At 47.8% G+C, this 21,090-nt stretch overlaps 2 protein-coding genes across 2 annotated transcripts in view; one reads left to right on the top strand and one right to left on the bottom strand.

The window, feature by feature from the left end:
• Positions 1 to 4,053: 4,053 nt before the first annotated feature.
• LOC118891785 (ATP synthase subunit beta, mitochondrial-like) lies at positions 4,054 to 5,659 on the bottom strand. The gene is given in 3 exon segments (XM_036845496.1): positions 4,054 to 5,495; positions 5,498 to 5,635; positions 5,638 to 5,659. Coding segments are annotated over 3 exon segments (1,581 nt in total). The 3' UTR covers positions 4,054 to 4,074.
• Positions 5,660 to 18,388: 12,729 nt separating this feature from the next.
• Positions 18,389 to 21,090, top strand: part of LOC118892320 (obscurin-like) — a 43,653-nt gene continuing 40,951 nt past the window's right edge. Inside the window, exon 1 of the mRNA XM_036846829.1 lies at positions 18,389 to 18,512. The gene's annotated coding sequence lies outside the window, so the exon portion shown is untranslated. The remainder of the gene's footprint in view (positions 18,513 to 21,090) is intronic.

Raw genomic sequence — 21,090 nt, forward strand, 5'->3', positions numbered from 1 at the left:
CAGCAGTTTCTAGTTTGATATAGTCCCACTTGTTTGTTTTTGCTTTTGTTGTTTGTGCTTTAGGTGTCACTCAAAAAATCATTGCTAAGACCAAGGAGAAATTTTCCTATGCTTTCTTCTAGGAGTTTTATGGTTTCAGGTCTTATATTTATGCCTTTAATCCATTTTGAGGTAATTATTGTGTATGATGTAAGATAGTGGTTCATTTTCATTCTTTTGCATGTGGATGTCCAGTTTTCCCAACCACATTTATTGAAGAAACTGTCCTTTCTCTATTGTGTGTTCCTGATGCTCTTGTCAAAGATTAGTTGACTGCAGATGTGAGAGTTTACTTCTGGGCTCTTGATTCTGTTCCACTGGTCTTTTTTTAAAATGCCAGTACCATTGCTGTTTCAATTACTATAGCTTTGTAATATAGTTTGAATCTTCTTATCTTTTCAATCTGTGCAGTGTTTGTAATTCTGCCATCGTTTCATTCCTAATGTGGGCTATTTGTGCCATCTCCTTTTCTTGGTCAGTCTTGACAAAGGTTTGTCAAGGAAGCAACATGTAGTTTTATTTATCCTCTCTGGTTTCTCTTTACTCTTTATTCATTAATTTCTGTTCTTATCATTATTCTTTCATTCCTTATATGTTCTCTGTGTTGGTTTGATGATTCTTTTCCTAGCTTCTGAAATTAGATGATTAACTTTTAGATTTTGGCCTTTCTTTTCTTCTACTCTAAGCTGTTAAGGCTGTTTCTTTCTCAACAGTATCCCATTGGTTTGACAGGCCATGTTTTTGATACATTTTGGTTCTAAATATTGAAAAATTTCCATTGCAATTTTTTTAGCCCTTGAGTTATTTAGAGGTGATATCTAAATGAATGGAGCTTGTCCTTGTTTTGTTGTTGCTGAATTTTAACATTCTGGTCAGAGGACATCAACTATGTTATGCCTTTCCTTTGAAGTTTATGGCTGCCTGCTGAATTGAACCTTTTCAAATGACCTCTGAACTTTAGTTACTATTTTCCCACAAAGCCAATTTTGTTTGCTGGTAATATAGCTGCATCAGTTTTCTTTTGGGTAATATTTGCCTTTTCTGTATTTTTCTGTTCTTTTTCTTTGAACTTTTTAATATCCTTATGTTTTAGGTGTGTTTCTAATGAAAAGCATTATTTAGATTTTTCTTGTTGTTATTCATCCCCCAAATCTTTTCTGTTTGGCCAGAATACGTATATGCATGTGTGCATGTATACACACACATATGTACGTTAACTCTGGGTCTATTTTTACACTCGCACCCACAGCCATTAGTTTATGAACTGTGAGTCTTGAACTCTGTTGCTCAAAACCATTGTGTTCTTTCTTGTTTAGTGCTGTTGCTTTAGACTTATGTCCTGCACCAATCAGGGATTCCCTGGGAGCTTTTCAGCCTCAGAATTATTTTAACTCCTAAAAACTTTCCCACAGACCTCAAAGAGCTTTAGTTCCTGTGTGATAAATCTATTGATATCAAAACTGAGAAAATTTTAAATGTTTATTAATTCATTTAAAATAATAACAAGCCCATTATATGTTAATATAAATAACATATTTTTAATGGAAAACCCCTGTATTTTCTAAAACCAACAAAAAACAAAATGTAGAGACAAGAGTGGCATTTATTAGTGTGCAAATCTCTCTAATACCCAGCTTCATACAGGACAGCTGAATTCTCTGCTCTGGGGTCCTGCAGCCTTGGGACAATGTCACACTGGTGAGAGAGTGAGAGTGAAAGAGGCAACATGGAAACTGTCCATACTGCTAGGTATCTTGAAAGGGTTTCAGGGACCCACAAGCTGGTGGGACCACACTTTGAGAACCACGGCACTATAATATTTCTACTCTGATCAGCTTTTTATATTTGAGCTCTGATTAAGACTTCATTGAAAGAAACAACTCTGAAGGCAGGTTGAAAAGTGCAGGGTGAAGGGGAATGCCTGAAGCCTAGTCCTGGCACTCACTACTGCAATGAGGCTACTTCTGCCATCAGCCCAGATGGACCAGCCTTGTGGCCTTCACCTTGGCCCTCCTGGTGACCCTCACCATAGCCATCAGTTGGCTTTCACCTTGATCTTCATCATAGCCCTTGCCTTGGCCATCACTGTGGCCCTCACCTTAGCCCTCACCTTGGCCCTCATTGTGGCCCTCACTATGGCCCTTACCTTGACCCTTACCATGGCCCTCACTGTGGCCCTCACCCTGGCCTGGCCATGGCTCTTACCCTAACCCTCACCCCAGCCCTGCTCAGGCTCGGCCTCCTGCACAGCACACTTGGGGGGCTGCTGCTTCTCCTGTTGTTAAAAGTTTTCTTTGTTCTCATGAGCCAGGCTGCATGCTGTCCACACTGCTCAGAGTTGGGACACAAAACACCAATTTAGGCAGCTCTGGGTCTTCTCCCGGCTTTGGCCCTCCTAACATCTCCTCCTGACTGAGTTTCCAGGATTCTGCTGTTCAGGCCCCCTCTCCTTGTCACGCTTGGCTCCCTCTGCCCAGGGCTGCATCTCCTGGAAGATCTCCCTTGTGGAGTTCCATGAGCAAAGCCCATTGGCTTTGTTTTCCTCTTTTAAAACTTACCTTATTGTTATTTTTTAACTGCAAATGGGATGTGTGCCTGTTGAATACAATTTAATGGCACAGAAGCACATAGAGTGAAAAGCCTGTGTCCTCCCTTCCACCCTTTGGAAAGTCACCATAATCAGCCATCTGTGCTCACTTTCAGACAATTCTGTGCACTTACAGACATAGATTTATTTGTATGTTTGTGCCCACACACAGTGTTTTGTGTTGTACTTTTCCAAGCTTAAATGGAATTGTGTCCTCTATGTTCCGCAACTCACATCTCTGCACTGGGTACATGTGTTGTGAAGGCTAATTTCATGTGTCAACTTGAGTAGGCCACAGGGAGCCCAAACATTTGGCCCAACATGATTCTGGGAGTGTCTGTGAGGGTGTTTCTGGATGAGGTTAACCTTGAATTGGTGGACTGTATAAAGCAAATGGTCCTCCCCAGTGTGGGTGGGCCTCATCCAATCATTTGAAGGCCTGAATAGAACAAACAGGTGGAGGAAGAGGCAACTCTTCTTGTCTGACTATTTGAGCTGGACATCAGTCTTCTGTCCTTGGACTTGGACTGGAATATTGGCTCCCGTGGGTCTCCAGTTTGCCAACTCAGATGCATATATGTGTGCATGTTGGTTTTGTCTCTCTAGAGAACCCTGATACTGGTGTCTTCCCATGTCAGTGGGTGAGGACCTCTTGCATTCTTTCTATGACTACATCCTGCATTCGCCAGGTATGTCCTGCAATTTATTTGATTCTCCCCCCTGGCAATTGAGTTTGTTGACAATACTTTGCTGCCATAAACCACCTTGAACATCCTTGTATCTGTATTGTAGCAGACATGTGTAAGAATTCCTGCAAATCACATATGTGGCAGGCATCCTTTCTGAAGTTTGTTTTTGGTATCTTCTTTTGGGCAGCCATCATGAATTTTATTTTATTGTTATTATTTTGGCCACTCTGCACGGCTTGCAGGATCTTAGTTCCCTGATCAGGGATTGAACCCAGGCCACTGCACTGAAAGTGTGGAGTCCTAACCACTAGACTGCCAGGGAATTCCCCATCATGAATTTGAATGTAGTCAAAATAATTATTTTCCTTTTAGGATGTCTGTTGTCTTATGTTTTGTTCAAGAAATTTTTGCATATATATGTTCTCAATTTTCTTCTGAAAATTTTGTGTTTTTTTTTTTTTTCGGCTGCGCCACACAGCTCGCGGGATCTTAACACCCTGACCAGGGATCAAACCCAGGCCCCAGCAGTGAAAGCGCCAAGTCTTAACCACTGGACCACCAAGGAATTCTCATGTGTTGGTTTTTTTTGTGTGTGAGGGATGTACATTTTATTGTAAGCCTTAAATACTCCTCAGACAGAACACAATGTCTTCAGTCTAGGCTCTCATGTGGCTTACAGAGGAAACTGTGATTTTTGGATTAGGGGCAAGGAGAGGGACAGCATGGAGGATGAGTACTTAGTTTGCCAAAAGGACCCCCTCACGAGTGCTCCTCAGCCAGCTTATCAGCTTTTGCCACAGCTCCTTCAATGGGTCCCACCATATAGAAGGCCTGTTCTGGGAGATGGTCATATTCACCTGCCAAAATCTGCTGGGATCCTTTGATGGCCTTCTTCAGGGGTACCAGCTTCCCCATATGACCGGTAAAGACCTCAGCCACCTGGAATGGCTGAGACAAGAAACACTGTATTTTCCATGCACGGGACACAGTTAACTTGTCTTCCTCAGAAAGTTCATCCATACCCGGGATGGCAATGATGTCCTGGAGGGATTTGTAGTCCTGTAGGATCTTTTGCACCCCACAGGCAACATCATAATGCTCATTGCCAACGATGTTGGGATCCATGATGTGAGAGGTGGAGTCCAGAGGATCCACAGCTAGATATCTGCCCAGTTCAGCAATAGCACGGGACAGCACAGTGGTAGCATCCAAACGGGCAAAGGTAGTGGCAGGGGCAGGGGCAGTCAAGTCATCAGCAGACACGTAGATAGCCCGTACAGAGGGGATAGATCCCTTTTTGGTGGTGGTGATTCTTTCCTACATGGTACCCATGTCAGTGGCCAGGGTAGGCTGATAACCCACTGCAGAAGGGATTCTGCCTAATAAAGCAGACACCTCTGAGCCAGCCTGGGTGAAACAAAAGATGTTATCAATAAACAGCAATACATCTCGACCTTCTTGGTCTCTGAAGTATTCAGCTACAGTCAGACCAGTCAGAGCTACCCGGGCCCGAGCACCAGGCGGTTCACTCATTTGACCATACACCAGCCCGACCTTGCAGGTAGCATCTTTTAAGTTGATAACACCAGACTCAGTCATTTCATGGTATAAGTCATTGCCCTCGTGGGTCCTCTTACCAACACCAGCAAATACAGAGTAACCACCATGGGCTTTTGCAACATTGTTGATTAACTCCATGATCAGTAGTGTCTTGCCAACTCCAGCACCACCAAAGAGCCCAATTTTGCCACCCTGGGCATAGGGAGGCAGCAGATCCACAACCTTGATACCAGTAGCAAGAATTTCCTGCTCAGCACTCATCTCCATGAATTCAGGAGCCTCAGCATGAACAGCAGCAAATTGTTTGGTTTCAATGGGACCTCTCTCATCAATAGGTTCTCCAATGATGTTCATGATTCTACGCAAGGTCTCAGGGCCAACAAGAATTTTGATTGGTCCAGAAGAATCCAGGACTTTCTGGCCTCTAACCAAACCTTCTGTACCATCTATGGCAATGGTCCTTACCGTGCTCTCACCCAAATGCTGGGCCACCTCCAAAACCAGCCTGGTTTCCCTGCCTTGCATTTCCAGGACATTTAGGATGGGTCGCAGCCCCTCATCAAATTGGACGTCCACCACTGCACCGATGACCGCCACGACGCACCCAGTGGCGGCGCCTGCTTTGGCGATGGATATGTTTGAGCAGCATAGTCTCTGGCAGGCTGGAGCGCTGCCGAAGCGGCCCGCAGTAAGAGTTGGGCTTGAGGTAGCGGCGCTGAAGGGCTGAGTCCCCGCAAGCCCTCAGAGGCCGAGGCAGCGGCACACGACCCACAAGTCCCAACATGGTGGAGCTGGGGTGGAGACTTTTAGTCAGGTTTTTAAATTCATTTCAGCTTGATTTTTTTTAATTGAAGTAAGATTCATATAACATAAAGTTAGCCATTTTAAAATATACAATTTAGAGGCATTTAATACATTCACAGTGTTGTACAACCATTACCTTTATGTAGATTCAAAACATTTTTGGGCTTCCTTGGTGGCTCAGTGGTTGAGAATCTGCCTGCCAATGCAGGGGACAGGGGTTCGAGCCCTGGTCTGGGAAGATCCCACATGCCGCGGAGCAACTGGGCCCGTGAGCCACAATTACTGAGCCTGCGCATCCGGAGCCTGTGCTCTGCAACAAGAGAGGCCGCGATAGTGAGAGGCCCGCGCACCGTGATGAAGAGTGGCCCCCGCTTGCCACAACTAGAGAAAGCCCTCGCACGGAAACGAAGACCCAACACAGCCATAAATAAAATAAATAAATTAATTTAAAAAAAAAACAAAAAACATTTTCATCACCTCAAAAGGAAACTCTATACCCATTAAGCAGTCACTCCCCATTCTCCTCCCTCAGACCCTGGTAACCACTAATCCACTTTCTGTCTCTGGATTTGCCTGTTCTGAACATTTCATATGAAGGAATCATATAGTATATGGCCTTTTGTGTCTGCCTTCTCTAACTGAGCCTAATGTTTTCAAAATTAATCCACATTGTACATGTTTCAGTATTTTATTCCTTTTTATGACTGAATAGTATTCAATTGTAAGGATAGAGCACATTTTGTTTATCCATTCATCAGTTAATCAATTAATGGACATTTGGGTTTTTTCCACTTTTTGGCTATTGTGAATAGTTGCTGTGAAAGTTTTTGTGTCGACATGCTTCAGTTTTCTTGAATACATACCTAGGAATGGAATTAAAGGGTCATATGGTAATTCCATGTTTAATCCACTTGAATTTTGTGTATGACACTATATTAGTTTCTTAGGGCTGCTGTAATAAATTACCACAAATTGGGTGTTTTAAAACACCAGAAATTTATTCTCCTAGAGAAGTACAAAATCAAAGTGTCAGTGGGTCAAGCTCCCTCCAGAGGCTCTAGGGAAGGATCCTTTCTGCCTCTTTCAGCTCCTGGTGCCCCAGGAGGTCTGGACTTGTGACTGTATCACTACAATCTCTGCCTTTGTCTTCACAAGGGCTTCTTCCTTTGTGTTCCTACATCATCTTCCCTCAGTGCATGTTTGCCTCTGGGTCTACATTTCCCCTTATAAGGATACTAGTTATTGGGTTGGGGCCCATACTAATGACCTCTTGATTTGATTGCATCTGCAAAGACTCTACCTCTAAATAGCTCCCATGCACAGATTCTGGGGGTAAGGACTTTGACATATCTTTCTCTGGGGATACCATTCATCCCATGATAGGTGCAAAGTAGTGATCTCGCTTTCATTTTTTTCAGAGGAGAGCTGGTTGTCTAGAAAATTCTTCCCAGTCCTCTGTAGGGACATCTCAGTGTCTGAATGTGTGCAGGCCAGTTTCCAGGCTCTCTATTCTTCTCTTTTCTTCTATTCTATTCTTGAGCCACTGTCTTGTCTTGATTACTACAGCTTCCTAATTGAGCTCTCACATCCAAGAGTCAGTGGTTAGAAAAATAGGGTCTGTTTCTTGCTTGGACAGCTTTCTCTGTTCTTGTGACCCTTTTAGATGTGTTAACCTTGGCTCTGGCCATTGAAGGTCCAACAGTGACCACATGGAGGCCCTGGAACAGCTTTGTGGTATGCCCTAGAAATGACTTTGTCCAGAGCATGTCCAGCACAGCCCTGGGCCGAGATGACAAGGATGTTATATGAACTGATGCCCAGAATGTAATGCCCAGGAGAAAATAAGTTGGAGTCTTGAAGCTCTTTGGAAAGGCCAAAGATATGGGGGTTGAGCTGAAGAAACTGAGTGACTTTGTAGCAAAGCCATGGCTGTGAAAAGGTCCAGTTTCTAACCATGATAAAAGGGCAAGATTGCCAAGTTAAGTCACCCAGTTAATTGTGGCCCTTAATTTCTACTCTAGGAATTTGTGCAGCCCTAATATTAGCATTTGCAGGGAGGGAAGGCAGCTGTTGGGGGCAGGAGGCAGTTCCATGGTGACTCCCAAGCCCCATGGGCTCTAATTTTAAACCATGAGACAGGGAGGGAGGGCTCACAACTGTACTGCTGACACCAGTACAAGGGCACCCAGAAGTTCATTTTCCTTGGACACGTCAAAAAGATCTTCCACAAGCCTTTTCAAAGGTTTGGCAAATACTTTTGGGCCAAAAAAATGTTTTTCACATACATTCCCTGACATTTATTTCAGTGGATACAGGATATATTATTAAAATCCTTGTATCACTTTAAATTGTTTAAATTCTTTTTTTAAAAAATAAATTTATTTATTTATATTTATTTATTTATTGGCTGCGTTGGGTCTCTGTTGCTGCGCGTGGGCTTTCTGTAGTTGCAGCGAGTGGGGGCTACTCTTCATTGCAGTGCATGGGCTTCTCATTGCGGTGGCTTCTCTTGTTGCGGAGCATGGGCTTTAGGCATGTGGGCTTCAGTAGTTGTGGCTCGCGGCCTCTAGAGCACAGGCTTAGTAGTTGTGGTGCATGGGCTTAGTTGCTCCTCAGCATGTGGGATCTTCCTGGACCAGGTCTTGAACCCCTGCTCCCTGCATTGGCAGGCGGATTTAACCACTGCGCCACCAGGGAAGTCCCTAAATTTTTAAAATTCTTATATCAGTGTTGCTTCCCGAAACTCTCAAAGTACAGGATCATTTTTGGACTTTCACCCAAGTTAGTCATCACAACTGAATTCCTCTTGAACACTGTGAAAAAACCTCCAGGACTGATGAGAGAATTTCTAGAATTTAACCAATAGCATTACAATTCCCCCAGCAGGTGGCCTAAAGCATTGCTCAGGATTTGAAATCAATTTTAATGATAGTTACTAATTTGAATAATAGTAACATAATTTCAAGCATGTTGTATTTACTTTAATGTTCTGATTTGGCGTTTTTTAAGATCCTGTTTTGTTTGATACGCTGTTTTGGCGGCAGATAATGATTTACCCAGGAAGTCCACTCTTTGCTACCTATCTCCACTGCCTTGTAGCAGTCATGGTTTCTGATGAGAAATAAGCTGTAAATCATATTGGGCTTCTCTTGTATGTGGTGAGTTGTTTTTATTGTGCGTATATTAGTGCACTTAATGGTGTCCCACATTTCTCTAAGATTGTCTATTTTTGTTCATTCTTTATTCTCCCTGTTTTTTGGATTGCATAGTCTCATCAGTCTCTGTCTTCAAGTTCATGTATTCTTTCTTTTGCCATTGACATCTACCATTGGACCCCTCTAGTGTGTGTTTCATTTTATAATTTCTATCTTTTTACTGCTGTTCTCTATTTAATGAGACATCATCATGAAACCTTCCTTTACTTCTTTCAGCATGGCTTCCTTAAGTTCTTTGAACAGTTATGATAGCTGCTGTGAAACTTTGTTTGTTAAGTACAACATCTGGTCCCTCTCACAGTTTCTGTTGTCTGTTTTTTTTTTTTCCTGCGTAGGGGTCACTTTGCTGTTCTTTGCATGTCTCAAATTTTTCGTTGAAAGCCAGATGTTTTAGGTAATATATTTTGGTAACTCTGGATACTGATTCCCCTACTTTTTCTCTGGGCTTGTTTTTGCAGTTGTTTGCCTATTTATTTGCTTAGTGATACAGCTAGCCTCTTTTAGTAAGTCTATTTCCCCGGCAGTGTGAAGCCTTTGGTGTCACTCCTCAGAGGGTGCAATTTAAGCATAAGCAAAGTCACCCTGGGATGCAGGGATTTTCAGAGGGCTCTCTGACTATCTCTTTCCTGATCCCTCCATTAAGCTGTTTCAGTTGATATCACACCCAGCTGTTGGGCTCCACTAATTGTTGGCTGACTGGTCTGCTGTTTTCAACAATGCCCATAAACTGCTGCACAGTCTTCTGGCTAGTGTTCAGTTTTAAGGCCAGTCTCTGAGGTTTGTTCTTACCCCAGGAGGTTCTTCTTAGCTGTCTCTTTCCATGGTTCTCTCTGGTGAACTGGCTTGGTTTAGCTTTTTGCTCTTAATTAAGAGGAGCTACTGTTTTCAAGAGCACCCTGAGGCTTGAACATTCCTGCACTCTGTTTCAAATGAGGTCAGTTCCTTTGTGGAAAGCTTTGGAGCCCTCTGTGAACTGCCTTTCCCCTGGGAAGAATCTCTGAGCCAATGCTCTGGTCAGCGGCAGCCTCTGGTCTTCTTGATATGCTTCTCCTGGTGTGGAACCTCTGCTCTATGCGTGATCTGGGGTAGGGATAATCAGGACCCCCATATGTTCAGTCTACCATGCCTCCATTCAGTGAGTAGGCACTGCATAGATGAAGGGTGCCCCCAAACTCTCAGCCACACTCACCAGGAATTCAGCTGCTTCAGCTTTGGAGCTGGAGGGAATGAGAAATGCTGGTGGCCTGCCCTTTTGGTAAGATACCATACCCCCTGATCAGGAGCTGAAGGGAGAGGGACCCCCATCTTCTTGGCCAGGTGGAGTTCTGTCAGGCAGAGCTGGGGGGCATTTGGGTAAATCACCTCAGACTCTTATCATTCTTACCAAGTTTTAGCAGATTTTCTTGAACCAACATCTCTTCTTTTGCTGTGTGTGCTGAGGACAATTTTCTGAGATTATAATTTTTTTTATTATTATTATTAGTGTTCACCAGTTATACGTGTTTTGCTGTGGAGTGGGTCTGCAGAGCTCCTCATGCTGCTATCCCAGAAGTGGACCCTCTCAACCTTGTTTCTGAACTAAGCCTGATGCCTGTGGTTCTCAAACCTGAAGGTGTTGGAAGAGGCTTAAAACCCCTGCCATCTGACAATTGGATTGTTTTGCATTGATGTGAATATCATGGGGTAAGAAATGGGAGATGACAAAGGAGCCTTCTCTCTATGAAGCCCCACAAGGCTTTGTAGATTTGCTTTGGAGAAATACCAGCCTCATTCCAACATTGGATGGACATTCAACATAGCTGTGGATGCCGATGAACCTCCCAGCATTATTTGCAAAAATATGTGATGGTTCTTTAGTCTTGGTTACAAAATCTTTTAAAGGGCACAAGAAGAATTCTTCCAGAGACGTGAGGTCCCAGGGAGAGGTAGAGCCTTTTCGCACTAGGTAATTTCTGCAGGTGACTAATATTTTGCAAGCAAAATAGCTATTTATTTCAAATGCTCAACATTTACAATATTCCATTGTATGATAGCATTTTATCAGATGTTAACAGAATCAAAGCTTGAAATACTAACTTGAATTTTTAACTGGATATAAAGGATGGCTGTGGGTGTGCAAGTAACATGATCAATACATGTAACTTTATGGTATTATTTTTTCACATGTGTTAAATAAGTGTATCCTCAGTAAAGTTTTCTTGTTACTATTACAATGCCCCTTAAGATTTTAGAAGTAGATGGATCCAGGGGTGTTTTCCAACAACTATAACTCATTCTCCCATTCTCAGTGGATACGAGCTGGGTGTCCAACAATTTGGCTCAATTCTGACACTAACTACCTGGAGATAGCGTCAGACCCCACAGGTTAAGGGCTCAGTCACACAAGGCCACCCCCATTTCAGATGCCAATCACAAGTCCAGAGCCACCCACACTTCTGACCTACTGGCTATACATCAGGGTTCCCACGACCCCCTTCTCAGGTTCAGTCATTTGCTAGAATTGTTCACAGAACTCAGGAAACACTATGTATTTTTACTGGTTTATTATATAATAAAGGAGATCAAAGGAGGTGTGATCAATTATTAACTCCATTTCCAGCCTCTCTTTCTTCTCTGGAGAATGGGGGTGGTGTGGGGTTGAAGATTTCAAGCTTCTAATCATGGCTTGATTTTTCTGGTGACCAGCCTCCATCCAGGAACCATCCAGGAGCCCACCAAGAGTCACCTCATTAGAACAAAAGACACTCCTATCACCTGGGAAATTCCAAGGGATATAGGAGCTCAGTGTCGGGACCCAGGGACAAAGACCAGATATATATTTCTCATTATGCCACAGACCCTGAACTGTTTTAGCTACCCAGCTGCCCAGTACCTGACCGTGAGCTCTCTGACGAGGCTTGGTGTTATGCGGACTTGGTTCTCAGTAAGATTCAGCAATTGCCTCTGAGTCTACCAAATTAAAGTTGTTTAATCCATTAAGAATCTTTTTATGAAATTCTTTGTCATGAGGATGTGAAAACTACAATTTTGAGCATGCAGGTGTGGCCTTTCCAATAACTGCTTCTGTAGTTGGTGTCTTATTTCGGGTTGCTATAGCCAAATACCATAGACTGGGTGGCTTATAAACAACAGACATATATTTCTCACAGTTCTGGAGGCTGGAAGTCTGAGATCAAAGTCCTGGCAGTTTCGGTGTCTCGTGAGAGCTTGCTTCCTGGTTTATAGGCGGCCAACTTCTTACTATGTCCTCCTGTGGTGGAAGGGGCAAGGGAGCTCTCTGGGGTCTCTTTCATAAGGACACTAATCACATTCCTGAGGGCTCCACCCTCATGACCTAATCACCTCCCCAAAGCCTCACCTCCTAATATCAACACACTGGGGGTTAGATTTCAGCATATGAATTTTGGGGGGACACAAACGTTTAGTCTGTGGCAGCTGGTTTAGCTCCCAGTGTCATGCTGTGCTGCCCCTAATTGATGGAACAACATTTAGTCTAAAACCAGCCCCCTCTGAGAGTCCATTAGGTCTGCACTGTGGGCTCAGAGCTCTCTCAGATTCCTTCTGGAATAAAGGGATCTCTAAATTTGTTCTTGCCTGGGTTGCCAATGAAGAAAGGCACCAAATTGCTTGTCCCAAACACACATCTGTTTGAATGGGAGTGGGCACAGCTGACTCCCCATGGGAGGGACAGCCTTCAGGGTGAGATTGAAGGTCAGGCCCCCCTGCAGGTGAAGGCCCATTTCTCCACGCATGAGGCCACCAGACTATCTTAGGAGGGAGGCTGAGGCTGTGACTTTGCTTTCTTTGGGTTTGGCGCAGGTAGGATTTTAAAATTAAGCCAACACTTTTCCTACACACTTGTGAGATGCTAGAGATAAACATATAAGACTGCATTCAGAAAATATGCGTGATTTTAAAAGGCCTTTGCCAATGCCTTCAGCTAAGACAGTATATAACTGGTGTTGAGAGATGTGTGTGCATTGCCTTGGTGGGGCAGAAGAGCTTATAGCCTGCACCTGAGAAGCAGATGCAAAATCAAGGTGCACTTCCTTAAGGAGGGTCTGTCCTGGGGCATTAGGGTTCCCAGCATCTCTGCCTTCGAGTGTCTGTTCCACATCTGTCCCTGTCTTTCCTTTCATATAAAAGCTTTGCAGAATTCTGACCACAGAATAACCCCTGCATTATGTCATTTTTCTTCTAAACCTGGGCCAGAAGTACCCAGATGTAGACCGGTTGTACGCATTTGAATGATGTGGCCTCTGTTTTGCCTGATGGGCATGGAGCCTTCATTGTTACAAACACCTACAATTCAATCTTATAGTGACAGAAGTGAGCTTGTATTTCATTTGGTAATTTTCCAAACAATTTACTTTGTTTGAGAAAGTAGCATTTCCTTTAGATTTCTCAATTCTGGCATTAATCAGCCTAAGTTTGTAATGGACGATTTTTTAAAAAAAAAGTGGCGTCCAAAAATAAAAATGAGGAGGCTCCAAGCTTCGGTCTTGAAATGGAAACAAAAAGGATAACCCAGTTTTGAACTATGTTTAGGAGAATGAGAGGATTGGAATCAGAGATCTTTTCCACTGTAATAACATCTTATTGTTGTTGTATGAACGTTACGAAGTAGTCTGATGTGTATTACTACAGAGAGGAGCAGACCAGGGCAACATACGGAAAAAGACAGAGATCTTCTTATCTTTATGGTGCAAATTAACACACATTAATAACATTGTGACTAAGGTTCTATTTTCAAAAACTGAATTAGGTTGTTTACATAAGGGAAATGATTTTAGTTTTTGAGGTATCTATTGTCGATACTTTACTATATATCTATCAAGACTTTACTATCAATCTATCATGTCTGGTGTCTATTGTCAATACTTTACTGGGGGCAGAATCAACTTTATTTGCTCCAAATAGATTTTATTTTGATCCTGAAATATTACTGGAGAAAGTTTACTTTGAAGTGGGATATCTGTGTTAAGGCTAGTTGAAATGAAAGCTGGTGTTTCCATTAAAACATTGCAGTGTCACTTTACAGAAAGCTTTATTTAGAATCTGCATTTCCCACCCCCTGGGACAGCTGGACTTTGTCTCTTGCGTGGTCTTGGTGGAGTGTCCACTCTGCTCCACTCTTGAGTCACCTTTGTGGGGGGGCTGTCAGTAAGGGGAGGGTGAGGAGACCTGCACCCCAGGGAACTCCCACAGCCACTCAGTTTCCTGGAACTCATTTTTGTCTTTCACTTCTTTTTTTTTTTTGCCACACTGTGCAGCATGTGGGGTCTTAGTTCCCCGACCAGGGATCGAACCCTGCCCCCTGATGTGGAAGTGCAGAGTCTTAACCACTAGACTGCCAGGGAAGTCCTGTCTTTCACTTCTTTTTCTTGCAAAGGAATACATGCTTGGTGTTCAAATTTTAAATAATATACAAGTACGTCAAGTTAAAACTCCCCCACTTCTAATGATAACCACAGTTATCAATTTACCAAGAGTTTTCTGAATGTTTCTCTCAGTTCGTTTGTGGTTTCTGACCTTGGAACATGGGTGATGGTGGGCTCCGTTCCTGCCCTGGGCACGTATTTACTCCCTGGTGATTCTCGAGGCTTCTCCACTAAAAGCCAGTCTTACCTACACCGACCATGATGTCAAGCATGATGCACTGTATTGTTTTCTCTGCTGTCAGTTCTCCTAACATCTTGGAAAGCTATCAGTCACTGAGACAACCTTTTGTGGCTGTTGCTGAGGAAATCAGGTGCTTCATCTTCCAAATAACTGTGGTCTCTTGTGTAGCATTTTCTTGAAACCAAGTTTGGGCCTCACCATTTCTTGCACTGCGCACGGTGCAATTTTGCGATAACCTCCTTTCAGTAGCACTTGTCTTGTCTCTTGGGTTTTGTAGCCGCCTTGCCGTGGGCCTGGCCCCTGGGCAGTTGGGGTCCTTGGACTGGAGAAAGCAGTCCCCTATCTTGGGGCTCACTGTGGTCCTGGCAGGGAAGCTAAGCTCAGGCCTGGAGGTGACTGGCACACATCCTGGAACGAGGTCCCCAGGTGGGGACCAGGACAATTCCAGCCTTGGCATGGGGTGTGCACTCAGATCCAAAAGGAGACAGTCCACCATGTGGATGGGAAGACAAATGGGGTGCTGATAAGCCCCTCACCCCTTTGGTCTCTCTCCTCTGGATGTGAGTGCCCCTGGAGCTCTGGCCTTGCCTCTCACAGTGCCAGCTCTCCTCGTCCCCGGGGGCCCACAGACGCCTTCTCCCAGAGGCCTGTCCAGTCCAGTACGCCCAGAGCCAGCTCCCTCTTCTTAGTGCCCCCCACTTCCACCTGATGAGCGAGGCCATCACCTGTGCAGAGCCAGGCCCGGCTCTAGCCTCTCCCGCTGCCGGTCTGCACAGCCGGTGGTCAGCAGTCAGCCCAGGATATCCCTTGGGTTCCTCTCTTCCTCCTGGCCCCTCAACCCCGGGCCCCCTTCTAGTCCTGCCATGGGGAGGACATCCTGGAGCTGTTTCCGGGGTCTGCACTTCTGAGCTCAGGGTCCCAAAGGTCCTCTGGGCAGACGAAGGCCCCGGGAGGTCTCTGCAGGTCCTGCGATCCTCACCTAGGCTGTCCTGCCTGGCAGGGTCTCCCTCCCTTGTGTTTCTGGCACATTCTTCTCCCCTGCTTAGCTCTGGCCTCAGCTCCTCTCTGACCCTCCACCTGCCCCTCCTCCCCCTCCCTCAGCTTCCAGCTGTAGGTTTAGCCTCTTGTGGCCAAGGGGAGGTGGTGGGCACACCAGGAACCAACAGAGGCTCGGGGAAATGCGAGCTCCTGACTTCGGACTGTTTTTTTCTTTTCATTTGATTACTTAATTTATTTACTGACACTATGTTTTTAGAGTTAGCCCAGTGGATACAATTCCAGTTCATTTTTTAAACTGATGTGTAGCACACATTGCCCAATGACACAATCATTTCTTTATCCATTATAATATAGGTGGGCATTTAGGTTCTTTCCAAAGTTTCTCCACTAAAAGCAATAGTATGATTTAAAAACCCTTATCTACCTACATACGTGCAGAATTTTCACCTGGTCATCTCTCTTCAAACTTTTTGCTTTTGCATCCCCACCCCCAGCCCCCCGCCAAGGAATTTTTAACCATTTACACATTTTTTCAAAACCAAACTCCAGACTTTATTTGATTTCATCAGCTTTCCCATTAATGTCCCCTTTTTGTTCCAGGATGTTATGCAGGCTGTGGTGATACACTGAGTTGTTACATCTCTCTGGTCTTACAGGCTGTTTGTCATTTATTCTCAGGAGAAACTTGGTTAATAAGCACTGTCACTGTATAAACATAAGCAAATCATTCTAACTTCTCTGAGCCTCAGGTCTCTCTGCAGTAAAATTTTAAAAACACCATTTTGGGGAAGATCCAATAAACTCTTGATATGAAACACTGCAAAGTGTTATTGTGTGTTTGTTTTCCATATGGGAGTTTGCATTTCCTTCATCTGTGTTATTCACAAGGTGGTCAAGCATTTAAAACATTCAGAAGGGAAATAAAACCCTCTTTCTCCCCAGAATATACAACTTCATCTTCACAATTGCACTGGAACCACAGACTTTTGACATGATCACACAGGACTTGTACATGATAACATTTGAGACACCCTGGGGGACCCACTTGGTTTTGCATTTACTCTACTCATGGGAATGTTAGCACAAGGGTCTCAGGCCAGGTAGAGAAGATAGATAGGGCCCAGGACCCTTGAAGCCTGTGGCCCCCCCAGATTGACAGGTGGGTGACTCATAGTCCAAGATGACCTGGTGGGTGATGTTATCCACTCTCCCTGCCAAGGATGATGAGGGTGGATGATGCAGTTTCCATGGGGTGCAGCAAGTATGTGGATTGTTGAAAAATACATCAGTTGGGCACTAGGCACCTTCTCTGCAGAGATGGAGAACACCCAGGAGAGCTGACATCTTTCAAGTGCACAGTGATGTGTGGGTCCATTGGCTGTAGCTGGTGACCTGGGATCTGTCTGCAAGCAGAGTGGAGTCGGGCTGGTCCTAAGAGCAGCTGAGGCATGGAGGTGGATCACAGGTCAGGGAGGGAGGACAGAAGAGGAGGGTGAGCTGTGGAGGACCACAGGCAGGGAGGGGGATGGAGGGGGATGATGAATGGGGTTAGATGAAGTTATGGGGTTGGCCCCCATGGTGGGATTATTGCCCTTATGAGAAGAGGAAGAGACATCAGAGCTCACTCTCTCCGCCAAGTTGGGACACAGAGAGAATGTGCCATCTGTTTACCAGAAAGAAATTCTGTTAGCCAACATGGAACCTGCCAATACCTTCATGTCGAACTTGCAGCCCCTAGAACTCTAAAATAAATGTCCGTGCTTAAGTCCCCCAGTCTGTGGTCTTTGTTTTGGTGGCCTGAGCTGACTGAGACTTTGGGTAGCTCAGGTACTGGTCTGTGCTCAGAGCCTGGGTTTTCCCACAGGATACAGGTCTGGGTGTAGAGGGCACAGATGGGGTGAGGACGTGGCTCAGCCCCCAGGCTGTGGGTACTGGGCTGGAACATAATGCCCTGGTGCTGGCTCAGGAGCGGGGGGTGATGGTGGGCAGAGAGCAGCTCCCCCACCGCCTAACCCTGGTGGGTCAGCCTCTTCCCAAGAGAGGCCCCAGGACTCCTACCAGATGGCCTTCTCTGGCTCCCCATTAGGTCCCTGTTAAGCGAAGCCCACCTTCTCTCCTCGGTGGGCCCAGCATCCCATTCACCCTTGTCCCCGCGCCGGAGTCATGGGGATGGGGGGCAGCCATCCTGGGGCATGAAGCATCATGTGCCACCCACAACACCTGCCCCTGTCCTGCCTGCCCACCCCTTGGGGCTGGGTCCCTAGTCCCTGGGAAGTGAAGGTCTCAGGATGGGGTGTCAGGGACCCTCACTCCCATGTAAAGATGCCATGGACACCCAGCCAGGCCAGGTGCTGCCAGGAGTGACCAGGGATAAAGAACCCACCCCAGTCGCGTGTTTGGTTAGGGTGGAGGGGCGCCGACCCTTGGGCACCTGTGCTGGGCTCCTAGCTGCTTGCCTCTACCACGAGGCTGCAGGACTCTCAGGTGACTGGTCATCTTGGGGTGGTTCTGTTCCCCTCTGGGGGATGGTCCTGGGTGCCCCTGGGGGTGGTAATGGATCCCCCATTCTCCTTCCCTCCCTGCACTCCAGGATGCTGGTCTGAGCAGGGGTTCTCACGAGTTGGGGCCCCTGCCCCACCCCCACCATTACTGGAACACACAGGCCTCCTCCCCCAGCCGCCCCAAGCCTCTGCCCTTTGCCTCCCTGGGGCCAGGGGTGAAACCAAATCTGGGGCAGTGACACCCAGGCTATTTTGGAGCTGGGCTGGGCGGACTGGCAGTGGTGGGGGCGGGGTGGGGGCGGGCCCAGTCTCCTTCAGCTGATAGCACCCGCCTGTCCTTTTGTCCCTGTCCAGTTTGAGGACCGGCAGGAGTGAGGGCTGCTGGGCGGGAGCTTTGTCGGTCCTGGGCCCTCGGAGGGAGGTGAGACCCAGCAGCCCCTGCCCCAGCATCTGAGCGCCTCGCCTGGGTGCTGCCCAGTGCCCCTGGTAGAGACAGGTGAGGAGGCAGAGAGCAGACGGGGTGGGGGGCCAGCCAGTGCCCCTGAGGACGGCTCTGCTGAAGGTCACGGCTCCGGGGGATGGAGGGACCTGGGGTAGGGTTTCAGCCAGGCGGTGCTGCCCCTGGGCTTGGGGCCGTGGATTCCAGCCCCTGCCCCATTGGTGAGCTGAGCCAGACCCTCATGTGGGGAGGGAGCAGCTGGGGGAGGAGGGGGGCGTCGGAAGCACCCACCTCCTCCTTTGCCCAGTGTCCTGAGGGTCTGGCTGGCCCTGCCCCCAGCTCTGTTGAGATGGATGCCCGCTGACAGCTGGGGCTATTTTGGGCCTGTTGGCTCAGCGGAGGGGACAGCCAGAGGGCCAGTGACACCTGACTCCAGGAAAGAATTTCCCCTGGGGTTCAGGAAGCTGGAAGGCCCAGGGGTCTCAGGGGAAGGTACAGTCTGCGGGAGCTGTCCTTTGAAGTCTTTTCTGGAAGGGTGTGGGGGCCACAGGGTTGGGGGCAAGCTGGGGGGACAGGGCTTCTGGGAGGGGGCCGCCCAAGGTTCTGCTGTGAGGCTGGGAGCCACTTCTCACTCTGGACTCATCTGGAAAATGGCCCAAGACCCACAAGGACCCCAAGTTCTGGAAAAGCAAATGTGGAGGGGCTGTGGGTGTGGCATGGGTCAGCCACAAGGCTCCCTGGCAGGCTTGCAAGGGGGGAGGGTCCTGGCCTCAGAGTGAAGGTCCTGCCAGTGCCAAGCTGGGGCCTCCAAGGGGCTAAGGAGCCCGAGCGGGGTCCACAGGGAACTGCCTTCCCAGGTGGGCATCTGTGAGAGGAAGGGGCTTCCTTGAGAAGCTGGGGTTGAGGTCCTGGCCCAGTCTCTCCTCCTGAAACTCCTGTTCTGCCCTTGTGGCTGCAGCTCCAGTAGCCCCAGCCCCCAACATGGCAGGGGGAGGAGGAGGACACTGCAGGTGACCCTGTGCCCAGAGGGGCCTTGGGTGGTCGCCGCCCCACACTCAGCTTGGATGAAGGCGGCTCCAGAGTCCTGGGGCATACCTTGGGGTGCCTTGGCCCTGCTGCCCAGTGGGGGTGCCTGCCTGGTATGGGTGTCAAGGGGTGTCTTGTCTGGGTGAGCCCCCTTAGACCTCCATGGGTCTGCCGCATTGAAGGTGGGGCATATAGGCCCTAGACAGGGAACGCATCCCCGGTGGCTTTAGAGGTTCTAGGGGTCTGTGCCCACCCTTCTGCACCTGCTGAGAGCTGGCTCCTCCTAAGCATGTGCAGAGACGAGACCTCCCTCCCCATCCCTGTCCTCCTGGCCCCCAGAGGCTGCCAGCGGTGGAACTGGCTCCCTGCCCCCTGCACATACTCGCTTATGAGCTCAGAGCAGTTGTCTCCCACAGCTGCTCTGGGTGTGGCAGGGGGAGGATGCCATGTCCTTCCTTGGGGAACCCACAGAGCTACTGTGTAATTCAGGAGGCGGTGGTGTGCTGGGAAGAGCCCAGAACTCAGAGCCCTGGGGAACTGGTGTCAAAGTAATCTTTCCACAGAGGGACACTGAGGCCCAGGAGGCTGTCCATGGAGGCTGGTGGCCACCTGCCCAGGTCCTTCCCAGGCCAAGAGCCCAGCCAGACCATGGGGGAGCTGGGGGCGGGGCAGAGGTGCTGACTGCACAGTGAGTCAGCAGGATGGTCCCAGCTCACCTCCTTGAGGGGGATTAAGGAGATTAGGTCCTAAATCACAGGATGGGGAGCTGGAGGGCCTGGGGACATTGCCCCGTTTGTCCCATGGTGGGCAGCCCATGCTGATGGCCAGCCCATGCTGATGGCCCGGCTCCTGGGGTGAAGAGAGTCAAGTCACTTGGGGACAGCCCAGGGCCCAGTGGGGTCCATTTGTGCTGGCTCTCTTTACAGAAGCCTCTGTGTAGGCAAGGCCCAGTTTCACCTCACCCACCTGTGCTGGGGGCCAGCGGTGCCCAACCTGGAGTGGGCAGAGGCCAGAGTCAGCCTGGGGTCTTTGGCATTGATGGTGCCAGCCCCATCCCTGCAAGGGGTCCAGTCGGCAGAGCCACAGCCAGTGGAGCCTCAGCTAAGATCTGCAGAGTGACTACGTTACCTGCAGGAACCCCATTTGGGCCTGGCTAGCCGGCCTGCCCATTCCCAGCCTGGAACTCCTTGGGTCTTCCTGGGGGATTCTCCGATTGTCCTCCACAGACACACCACTGACTGACTGCCCCTGACCCTCCCCATTCCAATTCCCGGGGGAAGGAGGCAGGCACTCAGGGCGAGGGGGCGTGGGCAGCCCTGTGTGCTGGAGGAGCCCCCACCCCCCAAGCTGCAGGAGTTCCATTTTTTGCTCATTGATGAGCACACCCCCTCAGGGGTCCAGGGGAGGTGGGGGGGATCCCAGGAGAGGTGAGATGTGACCCGGCCCAGGACAGCTTCAGGCGGGACAGGCCCTGTGTACAGGGCTCTCTGTTGTGGAATGCCCAGTGAGGAGGGCTAGGCAGCTGTGCACACAGCCTGCAGTGGAGCCCAAACGCTTGGGTGGGGGAAGTCACTGAGGTGGGAGGATGGGGAGCAAAGGGGGCATGCCA

This window comes from Balaenoptera musculus, chromosome 3 (genome assembly GCF_009873245.2).
Source record: "Balaenoptera musculus isolate JJ_BM4_2016_0621 chromosome 3, mBalMus1.pri.v3, whole genome shotgun sequence".
Classification (NCBI taxonomy): Eukaryota; Metazoa; Chordata; class Mammalia; order Artiodactyla; family Balaenopteridae; genus Balaenoptera; species Balaenoptera musculus.